Source organism: Thermobia domestica, chromosome 7 (assembly GCF_964235325.1).
Source record: "Thermobia domestica chromosome 7, izTheDome1.hap1.1, whole genome shotgun sequence".
Taxonomy (NCBI): Eukaryota; Metazoa; Arthropoda; class Insecta; order Zygentoma; family Lepismatidae; genus Thermobia; species Thermobia domestica.
The window spans coordinates 36,594,613-36,616,068 of NC_137460.1; the positions used below are offsets into that span (position 1 = coordinate 36,594,613).

Sequence of the window (21,456 nt, forward strand, 5' to 3'; positions counted from 1 at the left end):
TAAACATGTGTTGCAGTATTCAGAATCTTAATCATATGGTAGTCACATGGTTTTTGTACATACTAACTCTATATTAAGCAAGGTAATGAGTGAGAAAAAATAAATATTGGCTTTGTAAAAATGAAATGAAATACGAAATATTTTGTTAGGGATGCAGAAAGAGAATCCAATGCAGTGTGAACGCGCTCTTTTGCGTGGAGGAAGAGGGGAGCTATACCCGGAGTGAATTCCCCCTCACAACTTTTCAATTACTGAATGCAGTCTTTTTTTTCGTAGAGAAAAAGGGGTATACCCATCCTTAAGAGTAATGTCACCCATTACTGAACGTTACTTGTTTTATACATGGATTTCGCAGTGAGGCACTAGGATTTCAATGTAAATGTATGCAGCAGTACTAGTAGAGGGGGTTATCCCCCTGAAATGATGAGGTAGTGATCCCTCACTGAAAGACTGGGACTTCATACCCCAGAAATGATGTGGTACCGCACCACTTAAGTAAATATTTGCTCTGTCACTTAAAGACTTGGGTTTATATTCCTTATTTAACCCAAGTTTTACTTATACTTGCTTGATTTTCAATACTTTGATAGAATATTAAGACCAACAGAATATACAAGCATATGTATTTGAATGAAGTGAATATGTGCTGTGGTTTATTACACATTGAAAACATATATACTATACTCACCTGAGAAATATACGGAACTTTGTCGCACACGCGTCAGCACTGCGGGACTTTCAACGCACAACTAATCTTTAATTATGACTTTTGCCGATAGGTGTCACTAGTAGTAGTGGTTGTGCAATACATGATAGGACACGATATAACATGCATTTGGTGTGTGGGGGTATCATTTCCTTTCACGGCAGCGTACGTGTAAGATCAAGGACAAGCTTTAGCACATCTTAATTAATTAACTATATAGTTTTAATACTATTAAATAAAGTATAAAGAAATTGATTCAAGCCTATTGTATTCCAGACATTGAAGCTTTGCCGAACCTTGAGTGGTGGTAGCAGCACAAATAGAACACCCAAACATTTTTGTTTAGCCTTACAGCGACACAGAGTCGACATTTTTTCTTCTTTTTCTGGTGTTGTGAACGAACAACTAAGGCTTGAAAGGTGTGTATTTCTTCACTTATTGTTTTTAAAAAAAAAGAAAGAAATTATACATATTTGAGCTGTATTTAACCAATATTAATGAACAGAGAGAGACTTATTGTGTCTGGATATTTTAAAAGAATAGATTACATCTGAATATAAGTGAATATATTTTACTGATTTTTTTTTTCATAAATTGAACAAATTGTTTTCTATTTACATATCATTATTTGACTATAGATTGAAAATAAGTGAATGCTTTTTATTTACATATCATTATTTGACTATAGATTGAAAATAAGTGAATGCTTTTTTTTATTTACATATCATTAAAATATAACTATAGGTTGAAAGTAATTGAATGTGCTCTCTCTCTCTTTTATATTCAAGTGATATATTAACGTCAACTTGATAACTCAAAATAGTTTTTTCTTTGTCTTATTTCTTTCAGATGGATTTCTTCTGCCCATCCGAAGAATTGAATATGGTTGATGAAATTTATCTCCAGGAATTGGTGCGCGGTTTCAACGAGTACCCGAGGGTCTTCAGTACCTGGAAAGCCATCATGGAATTGAACAGGCTGGGATATCGGGGCTCGGGGAGATGCGATGCACTCCTACGCGCCCTTCGTGCCTTCGAAGGTAATGATACATTACTTCTCCAGCACTGCGTAAGCAGTGCTGATATAATAGACTTATTTTTGTATGGATTTTTCCGTACATGTGATACTTACGAATCGGCGCAGTCAAAACTCTTTTATTTATTATCATGTGGGGAAGGTCAGGTGGATAGGATAAAAGATACAGAGTTATCGGACTTTTTTGATTTTGGCACGCGCTTTGTTTCGGAACCGTGCTTAATCCCATCCACAAATAATGCCATAGTCATGCCCCCTCAAGAAAATCATAACTTGAGTCCTAATAATCTATATCAATTAACAAATGAAGATTTAGCTTTCTTGGATGAAGTAAATGGGATTGGCACTCAAAATTCCGATGAAATACCAGCTGAAGAAATGAGGAGTTTGGTTCAAAACGAGGACAATGCTGTGGTTATACCCACGCAACAAGTCCAGGGAGAAAATCCTGTATACAATCCGCCTGAATACTGTGTACAGGATAATCATGACTATGGGGACCAAATGATTTTTACTCCTCAGCCTAACCCGTCATATGCCAATGTTCCACCAATGGTTGGACATGGCAACATAAACAACAACAATAGTACAACTGGTACTATTAGTAGTCCTAATAGTGGTAGTACAGGTGGTAGTGGTAGTGATAATAATAATAATGGCGGGGATAATCAAAGAAATAGTAATTTCGAAGTTATAAGAGAAAGCAGACAAAGGTTTCGTAAGTTCCATCTTACGGGACATGAAATTGCCGTCAGACCTGTGGGTGATGAAAGGAACATTAATAACCCAGAGGCTTATATCGAAAGCTTAGTTAATTTTGCGTTGGAACATGTGATCTCCAATGCACGCCCCTCGGACTACATTGGCTTATACATAGAGAGTAGTAATAGTACCAACAACAAACCAGTGTACGTTCCGTTTAGAAGAAAGGGCAATTTCTCTGCTAGGACAGTCCTCACTTCAATCGAACGTGTATTAAATTCGAATGAAGTGTTCCTTTTGGGGCAAGAACTATTGTTTCGATTTCATATCGCTGAGAGTATGCACGGCCAGGGAAGAAATGCAACGAGTGCCGTTGACAAATATGCAAAATATCAAGATTACTTAGAAAAACGATTAATTCGTATTGAAAATAGAAATATTTACTGCCTCCCTATGGCTATTGTATACTGGATAACCAAGCATACATCAAGCAGGCAGAGTTTGTGTAATTTAAGAACAAAAGACTATGATACATGGCTTCTTAAAGCAGAAGTTCTCTGCGAGATGGCAGGTGTTAACGTTGAAAGTAAGCAAGGTTGTGACTTTTCCGATCTGGACCTCTTTCAAACATATTTGAAAGGGGAATATCAAATCGTAGTTTATGAGGAGCATGAAAAGAATAACCGGGAATATATAGTACGTTACCCGGGAGAACCGGCAGAAAATAAGATTTTTATCCTTTATCGAAGAGGTAACACTATTGGTCATTTCGAACCTATTCGTAACATTAGAACTTTCCTCAAGGCACGAAAGTATTGTTATTATTGTTTGGAAGCTTATGATGAAAGGTCACGTGCACACAAGTTTAAAACTCGTTGTACTTATTGCGAACATACTCACGAACGGGACTATACTGCAAACAAAATTAAATGCAATGCATGCAATAGAGAGTTTGCTGAAGGTGAATGCTTTAATAATCATCTGACACCTAATAAAGCGGCTAGGTCTGTATGTGATAATGTAAAGCTCTGCATCAATTGTGGCGTCATCTTTGATAAGAGAAGTCGAAAATCTGATCACATGTGTGGTGAACATTTTTGTTCAACGTGCCGCGCATATGTTGATACAAACCATACATGTTTTGTTCAGAGACAGCGACCTGTTCATACGAAAAGGTTTATGTACATTACCTATGATGTAGAGACGATGTTGAAGGCACCGAATGAGCGCGGTGAAAGGGAACACGAAGTTGTACTGGTGTGCTGTCGTCATGTTTGTCACGCCTGTATAAGAAAAGGTATCGATGAGCCCTGTAAAACGTGCGGTGACAATGTTGGAAATCGTTCGTTTTCTTTTAAGACAATGACGGCTTTTATTAACCATGTGTTAGTAGAGCGTCCTGTCTTTCAGAAAATCGTGGCAATCGCGCATAATGGTAGTCGCTACGATGGTCTCTTCTGTCTTAGAACTCTAATAGAAGACCAGCATATTGTACCCAGTGTCCTTATTCAGGGTCAAAAGATTTTTAATATCAGCATAGGTAACCGTATCTTTTTCCGCGACTCTTTCCTTTATATTGGTGTCAAATTATCCAAATTACCAAAAACGTTAGGCCTTAGTCAAAATTTAAAGAAGGGAGATTTCCCATATTTATTCAATACTGAAGAAAATCAAAATTATGTTGGTCCCTACCCTCCGATTGAGTACTATGACCCTGAAGGGCGAAGCACAGAAGAAAGAAAACAACTGGAAGCCTGGCACCAAGAACGTGCGGAAAGTGGCGAGGAGTTTAACCTGCAGAGGGATATGCTGGCTTATTGTGAGAATGATGTTAGAATTCTAACAGAAGCGGTCATTAAGTTTAGCGCTATCATCGAAGAGAAAACGGAGGGTTTGCAATGTTTCATAACATCATCTACCATTGCAAGTCTTGCGATGCGGACATATCGTACCTTGCACTTACCGGAGAATACTATTCCTATCATTCCCGCGTTGGGATTTCATCATAAGACCAAGTATAGTACAAAAGCTATGCAATGGCTTATGTATATGGAAGACCAATTAGGGATAGAAATCCAGCATGCTAGGAGAGGTGGGGAAAAGTATATTGGTAGGTACAAGGTCGATGGATGGCACGAAGGACTCAACGCTGCCTTCGACTTTTACGGGTGTTATTTCCATGCCTGCCGCCTTTGCTTCCCCTTTAACCGTGACGCGGTTTTGCACGATGCCCAGGACTCGTACAATACGATGGAGAAACGATATGAGCAAACCATGCGCCGCCGTAGGTACCTGAAAAGTATAGGTGTAAACCTATACGAAATATGGGAATGTTCTTGGGACAATAAGGTAAAGACGGATAAGAAAGTGCAAAAGTTTGTTCAAGAACGTTGTACTAATCTACCTGATTTTCTTATTCCTAAGAACTGTTACAACGGTGGTCGCACGGAGGTCTTTCGTTCCTACGTCAATTGTGCGAGTGATGAGCGAATTTCCTACGCCGATGTAACATCGTTATACCCTTGGGTGATGGCACGTAAACCTATGCCGGTTAAATCACCTAAGATTCACACGGGACCGGACTTTCCAGATGTGGAAAGTATTCACGGTGTAGTCAAATGCACAATCGTCCCTCCAAAGGACCTCTACTTTCCGATCTTACCATACGTTGCGGGAGGTCGATTACTTTTCGGCCTTTGCCGCACATGCATGGAAGAAGAAAACACTAACGAATGTACCCATAGCGATGCTGAGTGTGCTCTCACAGGAACATTTTGTACACCAGAGTTACACCTTGCTCTTAAAAAAGGTTACAAAATAATCGATATACATGAGATATGGGAATTTGAACTTTTAGATCCTGAAGAGGGGAATTCAGGAGGGCTGTTCGGGACCTACGTGAATTCCTTCCTTCAGATGAAGCAGGAAGCCTCTGGTTTTCCTGCTTACTGTACCACTGAAGAAGACAAACAAAAATATATCGATGAATATTATGCCCATGAAGGCATACGACTAAATTATGACAATATAAGGATGAACCCGGGATTGAGGCAATGTGCAAAGCTATACCTCAATTCATTGTATGGTAAGTGGGGGCAACGCACAGACATGTCGCAGAGTATAATCGTTAGTGATGAGGTTACCTTTCTTAGGTATTTAACTACGGCAAGGTATGAAATTCAAAGTGTGGTGCCAATTGATGATGACCATCTCATTCTCACGTACAGAGACATTGAAAATGAAAACGTTCCGTTGGAGTTTTCCAATGTGATACTAGCCGCATTTATTACTTCGTGGGCTAGACTTAGACTTTACGAACTACTGACGACTGTAGGACCTGACAGAGTAATCTACTGTGACACTGACAGTATCATGTACTTACAGAAAAAAGATGAGGAACCCTTGTTACCGCTCGGAAACTATTTGGGTGATCTAACGAATGAAATTCCTGAAGGTTGGGAGTTTACAACCTTTATTGGTCTTGGCTGTAAAAATTATGCTATGCGGCTAACAAATGCCCAAGGGGATGTTCGGCATATATACAAAATTAGGGGGATAACACTAAATGATAGGACCTCTCAGAAAATTAACTTTGAGAGTTTCTATAAATTAGTGTCTGGACAATTAGAGTCCACAGTAATAGAAAACCCAAATAGCATCGTTCGTAGACCGGGGTTCCGTATCTTTAGCTGTAGAGAGACAAAGACACACCGTGAGGTCAACAAAAAACGAAAACGGATTGACGAACCTGACATAACCGACGATGAACCAATACGAAAACGTGCAAGTGTACCTTACGGTTATAGGCCCACGAATGAGTGAATGTGACTTGTATGAATGTCTCTTTCATGTAATGAAACCCCGAACCACCATCGATTGTAATAATATTTATTTTTAATTTATTCCTAATTTATTTAATTTATTCTTAATTTATTCCTAATTTATTTAATTTATTCTTAATTTATTTTATTCTTTTTATATTTTCGTTTGCTGTGCAAATAATGTATAAACTAGTCACTTCAGCTTTAATCTTATATCCCAGTGATTTTTTTATCCATTTCATTACTATGTATACTCCGAACAATCAATGATTGTGAAAATATTAAAATTCAATGTGTGAGTGTGAGTGTGTATATAAAGCAGAGTCTCTATTGTATGCATTCATTTGATTACAAGATGTTAAAGTTTCAACATCCCTCTACTATTTTAATCGCTGGTCCTTCAAGGGCTGGTAAAACTTGTTTTGTAAATCGTTTACTTAATGAACATGATCAAATGTTTAGTATAAAGTTTAATGATATTGTTTGGTGTTATGGTGCAGTAATACCAAAATTAGATGCAAATGCAAAAATACGTTTTGTAGAGGGAATACCTGACATGAATAATTTTGAAATCAAAGAAAATTCATTATTAATACTTGATGATTTAATGTCAGAAACTAATGGTGATGTTGCTAATTTATTTACAAAGTATGCACATCACAAAAAGTTAACTGTAATATTTATTATTCAAAATTTATTTCCAAAAGGAAAACATGCACGTGATATTAGTTTAAATGCACATTATATTATAGTATTTAAAAATCCACGTGATAAATTACAAATACAATATTTAGCAAGGCAAATTATGCCTCGGTATAGTAAAGAAGTCGTGAGTGTGTTCGAAGAAGTAACACGAGAACCTCACACTTATTTATTATTTGACTTGACACAAAAAACAAACGATGCATTGCGAATACGTACAAATATTTTTCCGAATGAAATCATGTATGTGTACGCTAACGTAAAAGACATGCATACAGAAATTTTTGTTTAGTCTGCATCAAGATGTTGAAGGTGAAACAACACTACAGCACGCTCCGTGCGCTGTGCAAATGCAAAAATACGAAACGAAAACAAATTTTACAAAATGCTTCAGGGGATTTAATAAGAACAATATCTCAAGTAGCTAAGAACACAATAAAAGGAAACATCCCTTTAAATTCTCGTCAGAAGCAACGTTTACGTAGACATAAAAAGATCTTACGTGCTCTATCTCAGCAACGTACTGCATTGAATAAAAAGAAAAAGTTGTTACTACAGAAAGGTGGTGCTCTTTTACCGTTAATCTTGGGACCACTTCTTGCAGCAGTGGGAAGCAGTATTTTTAGTCGTTAAGTATGTCAGAATTACGTAAAATGATTTTAGTTCCTGAAAATGCTGTACATGAAATTCAATCGAATCTTAAATCCATAGATTCACATCAGTCACGTTTAGATGAAGAAATGAATAACATCTTAAAACGTCGTGATCTTAGTGTACAACAAAAGTGGAAATTATATCAACAAGCTTTGCATCGTTATTTACAGTATACATCTTCTTCACATAAACCTATTACTTTACCTATCATTCAAGAAGAAGAAAAATCATCATCATCAACAACTTCCAAACAAGATAGCAATACTTCTATTTTACCATTTGTATCAGACATTTTACAATCAGTACCGAAAACACTTCGTAGGAAAACAGATCTATTATTAAAACAGTTGACAAGTTGTAATAAAATTCAGTGGGATAAGTCTGGTACAGTACGTATTCATGAAAAAACAATACCAGGTTCAAATATAGATTTAGTAAATGATGTTGTTCGTACAAGAAAATATTCAAGAAATCCTATAGGTATTCATGAATTTAAAAATTTATTAGAAGATCTTAATGTTCCTAAAGAATTTATTGGTACACCTATTAGCACGCCAGCATCAAAAGTGAAAAGTAGTAGTAGTAGTAGTAGTAGTAGACGACAACGTATTCGTAAAGTAAGAAAATCTCCTAGTCCTGCAGTAGTAGCTAATTTATTTAAACATTGGAAAGAATATAGTATGTAAAATGACAAAATTATCCAAAATATATTATGATTATTCAAATCCTGATTCTTTATCAAGTATACAAACATTACAACGCAAAACAAAGTTATCTAAAAAGAAAATTAAAAAATGGTTAGCTTCTCAAGATGCTTATACATTACATGCACCAGCTCGTAAAGTTTTTGAACGTAAAAAGTATTATGTTAGTGCACCAAATGAAACATTACAAATGGATTTAGCAGATATGCAAAATATTGCAAAGTATAATAATAATTATAAATATATATTATGTTGTATTGACATTTTTTCACGTTATGCATATTGTGTTCCGTTAAAAACAAAGAAAGGTCCTGAAATGGTAAAAGCAATAACAAAAATTTTTAAAAATTTCAAGTTACCTGTGTTTAACGTACAAACAGATTTAGGTGGTGAATTTTATAATCGACATGTAAAACAATTGTTTAAAGAATATGAAATTAATCATTATAGTGTTCATTCCGAAATTAAGTGTGCGTTAGCAGAACGCTTTATACGTACATTAAAAGAAAGATTGTATCGTTATTTTACTGCAAAGAATACTTATCGTTATATTAATATATTAGATCAAATTGTAAAAAATTATAATCATTCATACCATTCAAGTATTAAAATGGCACCTGCACAAGTAAATGATTCCAATGTGAATCAAGTGTGGGAAACATTATACGGAAATAAAAAGAATAAGAAAAATATAACTTGCAAATTTAGTTCGGGTGATTATGTTCGTGTTAGTAAGTATAAACATAAATTAGAAAAAGGATATTTACCTAAATGGTCACAAGAAATATTTATTGTTGACAAATGTATAAAGTCAGATCCTGTCACTTACAAATTAAAAGATTGGAACGGTGAAGAAATTAAAGGAATATTTTATGCAGAAGAATTACAAAAAGTAATTATAAATTCAAAGAAAACATATCTTATTGAAAAAGTATTGAAACGTAAAAATGGGTGGATGTATGTAAAATGGTTAGGATATCCATCAAGTATGAATTCGTGGATTAGATCAGATTCTATTCAGTCTGCAAAATGAATTCGAACTTTACACACGACTTTTACGTTACTCTTCCTTCAAATGCAAGTAGCAATCTTTTTGATAATAATACAACATCATCATTTCGAGTTAAATTGGCACAACCTATTGATTTACGTGATGGGGAATGGGGTGTTGCATTAACACAAATTAATATTCCGTGGAGTTTTTACAATGTTGGTGAAAATGAAGAAATTATAATTACTAGTGTTATCGATGGTAAAGTTGAACGCCACCATGTTCCAATTACACCTGGATATTATTCATCAATTGAATCTATTCTACAATTAATTCCTGAAAATGCTCGTATGTTACACTATTTAAAAAATAAAAATCAAATTGTTATTAAACATTCTTTGAAATTAGAAGATCAATGTATGATTGGTGTTACACCAGGATTACAACACATTTTCGGATTTATTAATGAAAATACGTATGATGTTAAAAAAGTTATATACACAAAAGTTAGAAATGTTGATTTAATATTAGCACGTGGAAAATTTCCATGTGATTTAGATTATAATATTCCCAATACAATTAATGTTTGCATTGATATTGTAAAACAACAACAAAATATAGGACCATTAGTTCGAAAACTTAGTGTATATAATGTACAACACGGTCATGTAAAATCTTTTGTGTTTCACGCACCACATTATGTTAAAGTTGAAAAGAAATATTTTGATACGATAGAAGTAAACTTAAAAGATGAACACGGGTTAAAATTACCATTTCGTTTTGGAACTTCAAACCTAACACTTCACTTTAAACGAAAATGATTTCTGAAAGTATTGATGACAGTTTTTACATTACACTAGTTTCAAATGCTAGTGCAGATGTATATCCTACAAATAGTCCAACACATTTTATTAATCAATTAAAAAATAATATTCGTTTATCAGAATCCGATTGGTATGTAGGATTAAGTGAAGTACATATTCCATTAACATGTTATAATGTTACCGATGGTGAAAATGTTATATGGTACAAATTTAAAAATGCAGAACCTATGAAAAGTAAAATTCTTGTTGGATATTATCCATCCATTCATCATTTACTAGAGGAATTAAACGTAATATCAAGTTTTATAAAATTTAGTTTTTCAAATGTTGTGCATGTTGAATGTGATGAACGTGTAGAATCAGTTACATTGTCGCCTACATTAGCTTTACAATTAGGTTTTTCTGAAAAATCAGATCTTGTTAAAGAATCTCGTGGATTCAAACAACCATATGTAGATATCGGATATCCACATCAAATTTTTATATATACAGATATTATACAATATCAATTTTTAGGTGATACAAAAGCACCATTATTACGTATAGCAACAATCTCTGATATTAAATACGGAAAAGTTCAAACAATTACCTTTGAAGATATTCATTATATGCCACTTGCAAAATTTTGTTTTAACACAATTGAAATACTATTAAAAGATCATGCAGGGCGAAATTTGCCATTTCGTTCTGGGACACTGACCGTAACACTACATTTTAAACGCTCTCCTGCATCTGCTAAATAATAATTATAGAAAAAAAAAGATGAGAGCAAGACGTGTTACTTATCACCGTGGGCGCGGAATACCATATTTTTCAGGACCTGTATATCAAAGGGGACATGGTATAGGTAGTTTCTTTAAAGGATTATTTCGTTTTGCTTTACCATTTCTTAAACAAGGTGCAAAAACTGTAGGACGTCAAGCATTACAAACCGGTATGCAAGTTGCGGGTGATGTATTAGAAAATCGACCATTTAAAGAATCTGTTCGTGCGCGTGTAAAAGAAGCTGGTAATAGTTTAAAGACAAAAGCAATTAATAAAGTTGGGCAGTTGCTAACTGGTAACGGCAAGAGACGGTCACGCAAGAGGAAAGCTCCTGCAATTGTAAAGTTTGGACCACCAACAAAACGTAAACATATACACGACATCTTTTCATAATGGCGCTCCTAAATTCAAGTAGTTTTGAATGTTGTACCAATGAATTTGATTTCTTTTCTATACCAATGACACAAACAGCTATTGAAGCAACTACAAATGCTGAATATCGTCCTATTTCCACATTAACCTCAGAAGGACCTATTGAATTTGTTATTCCAGGAGAAACAGGGGAATTTATTCATCCTGCATATCTATATCTTTATGTACGTTGTAAAATTACTAAAGCTGATGGTACAACTTTAGCTAATGATGATACTGTTGCACCAGTAAATAATTTCTTACATTCTTTATTTAGTCAAATTGATATTTCGTTAAATGATAAATTAATTAGTTCCTCATCAGGATCTTATCCTTATCGTGCATACATTGAAACATTATTAAATTATTCTTATGATGCTTCTCAAACACATTTAGCATGTGGGTTGTGGCATAAAGATACTGCAAAAAATTTTAATAAATTAGATAATACAAATGCTGGTTTTCAAAAACGTGCTAATAAGGTGAAAAATAGTAAATCTTTTGAAATGTATGGACGTCTTCATACTGATATTGTAAGTTTAGATCGTATGCTTCCTAACAAAGTAAGTTTACGTGTAAAACTACATCGTAGTAAAGATAATTTTTGCTTAATGTCTCCTGAAAATACAAGTTATAAAGTTGCACTTGAGGAAGTTATTCTTCATGTACGACGTATTGATGTAGCTGCAGATTTAGCTATGCAATTAAATACACGAATGGGTTCGGAAACGGCCAAGTTACCTCTGACGAGAGTGGAGACAAGATCTTATACTATACCTGCACAAGTAAAGTCTTACAACATTGATAATCTTTTCCTGGGTAATGTTCCTAAAGGCCTGGTTATTGGTTTCATCTCCAACACAGCCTTCAATGGGAAATCACATCTTAATCCCTTTGAATTTCGAAACTTTAACGTTAACAAACTGCAATTACAAGTCGGGTCAAAATCATTTCCTCCCAACCCCCTCACTCCTGATTTTAATAACAATTTATACCTTCTAAGTTACTATACTTTGATTTCAGGTACTGGTATATATTATCAAAATTATTCACATACTGTTACTCTTGATGAGTATCCAAACGGATATGCTCTGTATGCTTTTATTCTATCTCCAACAGGAACTTTAGACGACAACACGTGGGATGTGGTACGCGATTCCCCTGTAAATTTAAAAGTATCATTTTCAGAAACTTTAACTGAACCTGTTACATGCATTGTGTACGCGCAATTCGACTCCTTAGCACAAGTAGACAAAGATAGAAATATTTATACTGATAACACCTTCTAATTTATTCAGTTGAGTAGGATGAGGGTTGTTGTACACTTCTCGGCGTATCATGATAACGAAGATGACTTTATTGTAAAAGAATTAGCCATTGTAAATCCTGACGTTCCCTTTTTCCAAAATTGGATTTTTAAACCACCATTTCCTTTAAATAAGTTAGCTGAGCCGATCGTAAGTACAAACAAATATCTAGGTGAGAATGTGTATGGCATTACCTGGCACGAAGGCGATGTAGAATATTCCCATCTTAAAGAAATACTTCAATCATATTGTTCAAATACTACAACAATATACACCTACGGAATAAATAGAAAGTGTTTTCTTCAAGAAATTCTTCAAAGAGAAGTTACAAATTTAGAAGAAATTAACTGTCCAAAGTATACTGCATTAAGTTTTCACGTTCATCGGTGTGCACATAATAAGCATCGTTTCGGACAATATAGGTGCAGTGTTCATGAAGCATTACTGTATAGTGAATATGTAAAAGTGTATGACTATGTCTTACATGTGAATAACAGTGATAGTTACATACCTACTACAATTAAAAATAATAATCTTCATCATGTATAGTGACGAATTGTTAAAAGTGTTACTAAGTGATAAAGTGACTGGTGCAAGTGTTACTGGAATTTACCCTATTGACAGACTTCCTGTAACGGTAGAACCTCCTGCTGCACTTGTGATTAATCTTGATACATCTGATTCTGCTGGTTCCCACTGGGTCGCAGTGTACATCAATAAGAAAAAACATGGGTACTACTTTGACAGTCTTGCTATGGACATTCCCAAAGAAATAAAAAACTTTTTGTCGAAAAATACTAAAATGTACTTTACGAATAATCATCAATATCAACATGATAATTCTGTGTTGTGCGGGTATTTTGTGTTGTTCTTTTTGCATCATATTATCCGCACTCAATCATTTCAAAAGTGTTTAAAAATGTTTAACAAGAAAAATTTGAAAAAGAATGATGATATCGTTTATAAACATGTGAACAAATTTTTTAAAAAAAGAAAACAGAAATAATTTTTTTTTATTTTTTTATTTTTTTTCTTATTATATGTTTACAATTTTTTTATTTTTTTATCATATATACAATTTTTTTTTCTTAAATTTTCAATAAATTTTTTTTTAAACTTACATCCCTGCATTTTATTTACAATTCCTAAGAAAAACATTACAATCTTGATAATGCATTAGTTAATGCTGTTGATCTTTCATATTTCCACCAATAATTCAACTGATGTGCATTACGATATGCACATCCTGATTTCTTTACAATATTTGTATGAAAATTACAATAATCATTAAATGTGTTTCCACATAATTCACTTAATGGTGGACAATGTTTTGTTTCTAAATCAATGACATTATCTAATGCAAATATTCTTTTAATCCAAAGAGATTTCTCTAAACCTTTACAATAAAAGGATGAATTCTTTGAACATAATTGATATACAAGGTTTCGTATGCATGATACAGTATATCCAGTTTTGCTATTCCATTTCAAACCATGTAAATTTAAAGTTAACCAATCAATTTGTTTTTGACATCCTAATGATAATAAATTATAATCTATTGGTGATTTTACCAAGCAATGGAAATTTACTGTATCATCGCATGCAGTTAAACAAAACTCACGAATGATAAATTCATTATCAGACATTTTAAAACCTTGAATATCGATAATATATTGATTTACACATGGTGAAATTTCATTTGTGTGATAAATGAAAAACGGAATAATCTGTCCAACAAATTCTGTATTTTTTAAAAGATCACAAATTTTACGCATAAACCATATAAATGAGATTTCACTATGTTCTTGTTCAAAAACTTCAAAAAGTTCACTAAGAGTTTTATCAAGAGATAAGTACTTCGTTGCAAATGTTCCAGTATTATGAAGATGAGTACAATCATGAGGAAGATTTAACTTGCATTCCATGCATTCAATTGGATTGGTGTTACGTAAGTATACTTTTATAGTTTTTAATACACAGTTCACATTAATGTTTTCATCACTGCATAACACACATGAAACACTAACTCTATTCGAATACATTTTTTCAATCTGAAATATTCGCTTTCCGTTTGTCTTTTCTTATGAAAATGTCCAGTAATTCCGGAAGATAGTCTGTATCACTTAATAATTCCACATACGTTTCATAGAATTTTTCTCTTGTTAATATTCCAATAATATGGGTGTTTGCATACAAGTAAAACACATCTTCTTCAACACTAGGACTTGCAATAATACTCCATGCACGGGTTTCCAATGACTCTGGGTGTACATTCATACAATCATGCGCAAAATCGTGAGGGGATCCTTCTCTACATCCATCGCATATTAATGTATCGTTGAAATCCCATTTTTCAATAGCCTTCTTTATACATTCACGGTCCACCTTTTGACTATTACAACAACAATCTAAACCCCAAAATCGTGATGTTCTTGATAATACTGCTGGTGATGACGGTGGCGTTGGTGAAACTGTTGTTAGCACTGGTGAATCTATTGCATCAAAATCATATTCTTCATCTGACGATGATTCGTATATTTCTGTTTCAGCATCGGATATTGCTTCAGTGTTAACCTCGTAGCGTTCTTCTTTCTCAAAGAGATGCATGGTGTCTCTATATATATTTTCCGCTATAGCCCGTATTTAAAGTATTTTCATAGCCACAAGGTAATCACGTGTTCATCATTCGCCGCGCAAAACTTCTTTTTATCACCAATTAGCATAGAGGCATGATTCAACATGTTTACCTGCCACAACCTCAATCCTCTTTGTATTCTTCGCCGACAATGTCTTGTATTCACCTACCCTGGCGCCAAACTTGTTTTTATTACTCTGTCGGCACTCTGTGATGTATACTAAACGTGTCGTCGGTTTTCCTTTGTATTTGTCTTCATGTTTTAACACGCACCTGTTACCCAACAACGCCATCTTTCCCTCTTGCACAACCAGCTTCCAAAAAGCGCGCGAAAAGTTCAGTTCATGTCTTAAGTTCACCAGCGAAAGACGTACAAGAACCACGCTCTGTATATGTACCAGCAATGCTTATCGTACCGAAGTATACATATTCTATACACAAAATTTCTAGTATGCTCACACAGTGTTCGAGAAAATAAAGATACGATCCGTCAAATTAAAAAGTCCCGCATGAATAAAGTTTATTCCCTCCACCGTTTTAATATGATCACAATCAAAGATTGTTCTGAATTTGCTATGCAAATGGTCAAATTAATTAATATAATCAAATTTAACAACGTGTATGCTTTAGCATACGATTTGGGAAAAATAATAAGGAGCTTGCAGAGCAAGCAATCCGTAAAATAAGATGCTCCAATTAATTTATTAAGAGAATGCAAATAAGAATGAGCTTCTAATGAAGCGAATTAATTAATATAATCACAATCAGAGGTTGTTCTATGGAGTATGCTTTAGCATACGATTTGGGAAAAATAATAAGAAGATTGCTCAGCACGCGATCCAATACAATTGTTCCAATTAATTTATTAAGAAATACAAATAAAAGAATAATTAATTTGATCATAGCATAGCTGATAGGAACAACCCTATCAAAATCATGTCCTTCAACCTCTTTTCTAGAAACTACTCCATCCCTCCTAACACTCAACCTTTTCCAGGAACCCGTCTAACCACCTAACAAACAGGGTAATAAAACAACCTCCCCCTAAAACCTCCCAAGGCCGACACGGCCATATTGACATCAAATGTACACTGTCATAAAAGCAATTAAGGGGCAATAAAATCTATTGTGGTGTACAATCCTAGACAAGACTACTTGGGATCACTTCCGGACAAGGAATTGAAGCTTGTTTTGGAACTTGCTCGACAAACTCTTTCAAGATATAGATCCCCAGATTCAAGGTTCAACTTTGGACTCATCCCTAGTTAGTAATACAAGTAGCAAATAGGGTTTGATACTTCTGGATTAATACACAGAGTGGCTATTGTCATAGCTGTCATGCAGCATTATTTTTTAGGTTTACAAAAATTATTTCTTTATATTCTCGAAAAGTACGCATTAAATTTACAATCACCCAATATTTTGTTCAGTTCAAGATTATCGAGATTGGCATATGCCTCATCTTCGGCCTCTTCTCTCCCCCTGTTAAACGTTAATAATATTGCAAAATTGTATTTGATTTATTTAAGTTTAACGTCAAAGAATTATGCCAGTTAGGCCGGTGTTTCTCAATCGCTGTGTCGCGAGATTTTTAATGTCTTTTAAGATCTTCCACAAAGAAATTATCTTTAGAAGAAAATAAAAATTTATCGCCAATCGACTTATATTTCTGATGATAATATTTCTTTCTCATATTCCTGCTTAAGAGTCGTAAGTTTCTTTTATGTTACTATGTTTCTATTCAAGAGTCTTACGAAATTTGCTTGTGAGATTTGTATCCCATGGTCGTTCCATAATTTTTTTAAAAAATGTATGTATTTATGGGTTTGCTTTTTTTGCATCTAAGAAAAAAAAATCACATGCAGAGGTGTCGCGAAAGTTTGAATCATACTTTGGTGTTGCCCAAAGGCAAAAAGGTTTAGAAACGCTGGGTTGGGCTAAGGGAGACTATCATTAAAGCGATTGAATGATGATGGAAGAAATGGTGGAATGAAAAGTGGGAGGAAACGGGAATATGTCGAGAAAACCAACGGACACAATGTTCTCTACCACTAATTTCCCTGGTCGCGGATCGAACCACCGACTCTACGCACCAGATGCAATAAGCTCTCTACCGTGTCCCCGTTGTAGAATTTGTACTACTTACTAACTACCTACCTACCTAACTCTATGGCCTATGGAACCCGGAGGTTCAATGACGCTTTCACAAAAGCTCTCCACTGACTTCTATCCTTAGCTAACTGCATCCAGTTTCTACTTTGTATTCCTATCTCTGCGAGATCCATCTTAATATTGTCCTCCCATCTGCGCCTAGGTCTTCCTAATGGTCGTTTTCCGATTGGTCTTCCAGTCAAAACTTTGAAAGCGTTCCTACTTTCTTCCATCCTGGCTATATGTCCTGCCCACCTAAGCCTCCTAGACTTGACGACCCTAACAATGTTGGGTAAACCATATAAATTATGTAGTTCCTCGTTTTGAAGTTTCCGCCATTCCCCATTCCCGTTCCTCTTGCGTCCGAATATTCGTCTCAGGATCTTGTTCTCAAATACTTTCAGTCTATGTTCTTCCCTCAGAGTAAGTGACCATATTTCACAGCCATACAGAATAACAGGCAACAGGCATGATTATCGTTTTGTATATTTTAAGCTTCAAATTCCTCGACAGAATTCGCGACAAGAGATTTTGAACCGAATAGTAGCACAAATTCGTACTGAGATAATATTAAGAAACACTTTAAGGAAATTGTGCTCAAATTTTCAGAAATTGTCTAATGAAACAAACACTAAATGTTTATTGATTTTCTAAAGGCAAATTATTATTTATTTTTTTCTGAAAGTTACCTTCCACAAAGCATGGCAATAGATAGCAAAGTTCCCTCAAGGTAGCCGTAACCTTTCGTTATTGTTCTCATTAGAGCGTGAAGGTCCATTTCTTTCCCCCAAAGCAGTTTTCTTTTTTAAACAGATTTTGCCGGAAGGTTTTTCAAATCGATACAAACATTTCTGCAGCTTTTTATTGCATTTTCTGTTCATTTTTGCGACATTAGTTTAGATGGAAGTAATTTATATAATGTGAATGTTTGTCCGTGAATTAACAATATGAAATATAAGTTCGTTATCCAAAACTCAGTCAAATGACTTGATTTACATTCTCCATCGTGCAAGGTTTCTTAATAGAATGGAATCCACTTTACAATGTGGTCACGGTCAAATTTATTTATTTGTTTATTGAATATAATTACAACTTCAGTTCATTTATAGTTACCATTTCCATAATGTACACCAATTACGCAGATTGATTGGTTACATCTATATAACACTCTATTGTACGAGGTAATGTGCCTACGTAAATTATCAATTCTTCATCTGAAAAAAAAAACTTTTATATTGATTTAAAATATGCTTAAAGGAATGTTGAACACCAAAATGTTTCCCTTACCTTTCCAATGTACACCCATGTGCAAAAGGATTGTCGCATACTATAACTGCCTTGTTGTGGAAATATAATTTGATAATGATTTTGCATGGTACTTTTAATACTGCTACCTGAAACAAAGAGATGTGTTGTCGCCATTATTATTCAACTTTGTCCTGGAGTACGCTATAAGCAGGGCGCAAAATTTCCGGTCACCGGTGGACATTGGCGACTAGTGTTCAGAAGGAATGGTTTCTGCCTAAACTCACAGGGCTGTGCAGTTTGTTTCGCACGAAAATAATTTCCAGAGTGAGAGAAAACAAGGAATGTAGTACATTAGATAGAGAGAGAGTTTTCAAATGTGAAGTCTTAAATTAGGCTAAAGGAGAGGTTATAATGATAAATGAATGAAATGGTGAAATGAAGAAAGTGGGAGGAAAAGAGAGAAAACTCACGAGCACGGTGTTTGTCCACCACAAAGTCCATACGGCGCGAGCTGGGATTGAACCAGGGACCCCAAGCACCGGAGGTGAATGCTTTACCACTCAGCCACTGCGCCCCCTTGATATTTAACATGTATATGAATTAGCCAATTCAAAATTGATTATCCTGGATCCAATGTCTGGTTTTGAAATTTTATGCCCTGATGTAATTTTTGTTTGTCGAACCAAAGGCCCTGGGGAGACCTCTCATAATTTGTACGTAGAGATACTGGCGACCATCTTTTTCGGATTGGCGAGTACGTCTAACTTTGAAATTTTGCGCCCTGCTATAAGGTAAATAAAATATAGCAACCAGGGCCTAGAGTTGAATTGTTTCACCAAGTTATGGTGTATGCTGACGATGTAAATTATTGGGGGTTGACAGAAGAACAATAGAAAGAAATGCAGAGGTTTTATTAAACGCTTGCATGGACATGGGTTTAGAAGTAAATGCAGAGAAAACCATATACGTGGAAGTTCGTTGGGATCGTAATACTGCAAATTATGGATGCGTCAAAATATCAAATAGTACTTTCGATAAAGTGGATACTTTCAAATATCTAGGATCAATATTAACAGATGAAAACCATATTCAAAAAGAAATTAAATATCGATTAAAAACAGGAAATTGGTGTTATTGTTCAGGTCAAAATCTTTTGTCGTCGCGAATTCTGTCGAGGAATTTGAAGCTTAAAATATATACAACAATAATCATGCATGGTCGCTTACTCTGAGAGAAGAACGTAGACTGAAAGTATTTGAGAACTAGATTCTGAGACGAATATTTGGACCCAAGAGGAATGAAAATGGAAAATGGCAGAAACTTCATAACGAGGAACTTTATAATTTATACCGTTCACCAAATATTGTTAGGTCATCATCTCTACAAGAATCACGTAGGCAGTTCATGTAGCCAGAATGAAAGAAAGTAGGAACGCTTTCAAAGTATTAACTGGAAGTCAAATCGGAAAACTACAAGGCAGGATCAAAAAGTAAGGTAACACGAGCCCTAAAAATGAACCACTATATGCTAGTAACTCTTTGTTTTTGTGTATTTTAGGTATTGATGGGTAATATCCCTGGTGACCGCTAGAGAGCAGTACGGTGACGCAGTTGCAGATAATCGCAGTTCGAAAATGGCAGGACTACTGGAAACATGGTCAAATGTTGAAGTGCGAAGTGTGATAAGATTTCTGCATGTGAAAGGGAAGAAACCAGCCGAGATCCATCGGGAACTTGTGGAGGTATATTGCAACAACGTGTTATCGAGGAAACGAGTGTGGTGTTGGTATATGGAGTTTGATAATGGGAGGACTGATATCACTGATGAGCATCGAAGTAGCAGACTGTCGACGTCTGCTAGCGACCAGAACATTTGTCACGTGGAAGAATGATTAGGGAGGATAGGTGAATCACACTGTCACACATTGCTGAGGTACTGAATATTTCGTATGGTTCCGTTCACAGCATTGTTCACAACACCCTTGGCTACCGCAAAGTGTGTGCACATTGTGTACAACGGAATCTCACAGAAACGGACAAAAAGAGACGAATGGGTATTAGTCTGATCCACCTGACCCCTTATCAACAAGAAGAGTCTTCATTTCTGTATCGCATCATTACGGATGATGAGATACCTGTGCCATTATGGACATTTGAATCGAAACGTTCCTCCATGATGTGATAACATCCTTCATCGCTCCCATCCAAAAAGTTTAAAACAGTAACATGTGCAAGGAAAACAATGGCCACTGTTTTTTGGTACCATCTTGGTGTAATTCACGTGGAATTCCTTCGATCACTGTTCGGACCTACTGCCAGACGTTGGGTTGAGAGGCCATACGTCGGAAAAGACCTGGAGCACTAACAGAGGGTGTCTTGTTGTTCACAACAATGCTCGACTGCACTCAGCCCATCTCATCCGTGACCATGTCACACGTTTCAACTGGGAGGTTTTGGAACACCCTACATACAGTCCGGACATTACACCCAGCGATTTCCATCTCTTCGGACCAATGAAGAAGCATCTTCAAGGAAACGCTTGAACACAGTGCAAGAGGCACAGGATGCAGTGAAAACCTGCTTGAACAGCCTTGACAGATTTCTTCCGTAGTGTATTGATGCATTGGTCACCTGCTGGAACAAGAGTTTAAACAAATACGGTGACTATGTGGAATGTTAGTTTGCAGTGTCATGTATGCCCTGTAACAGTATAGGCAACCGAGAAAAAGATTTCTAAAAACACACACACACAATGTTACCTTACTTTCTGATCCTACCTTATACCATTAGAGAGACCTAAC

The 21,456-nt window shown here is 35.3% G+C and overlaps 2 protein-coding genes across 3 annotated transcripts in view; one reads left to right on the plus strand and one right to left on the minus strand.

Annotated features, from left to right (window-relative positions):
* LOC145690007 (uncharacterized) overlaps positions 1–21,456 on the minus strand; it is an 865,423-nt gene that overhangs the window by 373,048 nt on the left and 470,919 nt on the right. The gene's annotated exons all lie outside the window — the stretch shown is intronic.
* On the plus strand, positions 884–20,220 carry LOC145691132 (uncharacterized). Its single transcript, XM_081766875.1, has 3 exons — positions 884–1,125; positions 1,556–2,649; positions 20,214–20,220. Exons 2-3 carry the CDS (start codon positions 1,556–1,558, stop codon positions 20,218–20,220), a joined length of 1,101 nt encoding a protein of 366 aa, XP_081623001.1. The 5' UTR covers positions 884–1,125.

Excerpts from the sequence above, each read along its gene's own strand:
- LOC145691132 (XM_081766875.1), top strand. The coding sequence starts at position 1,556 with ATGGATTTCTTCTGCCCATCCGAAGAATTGAATATGGTTGATGAAATT.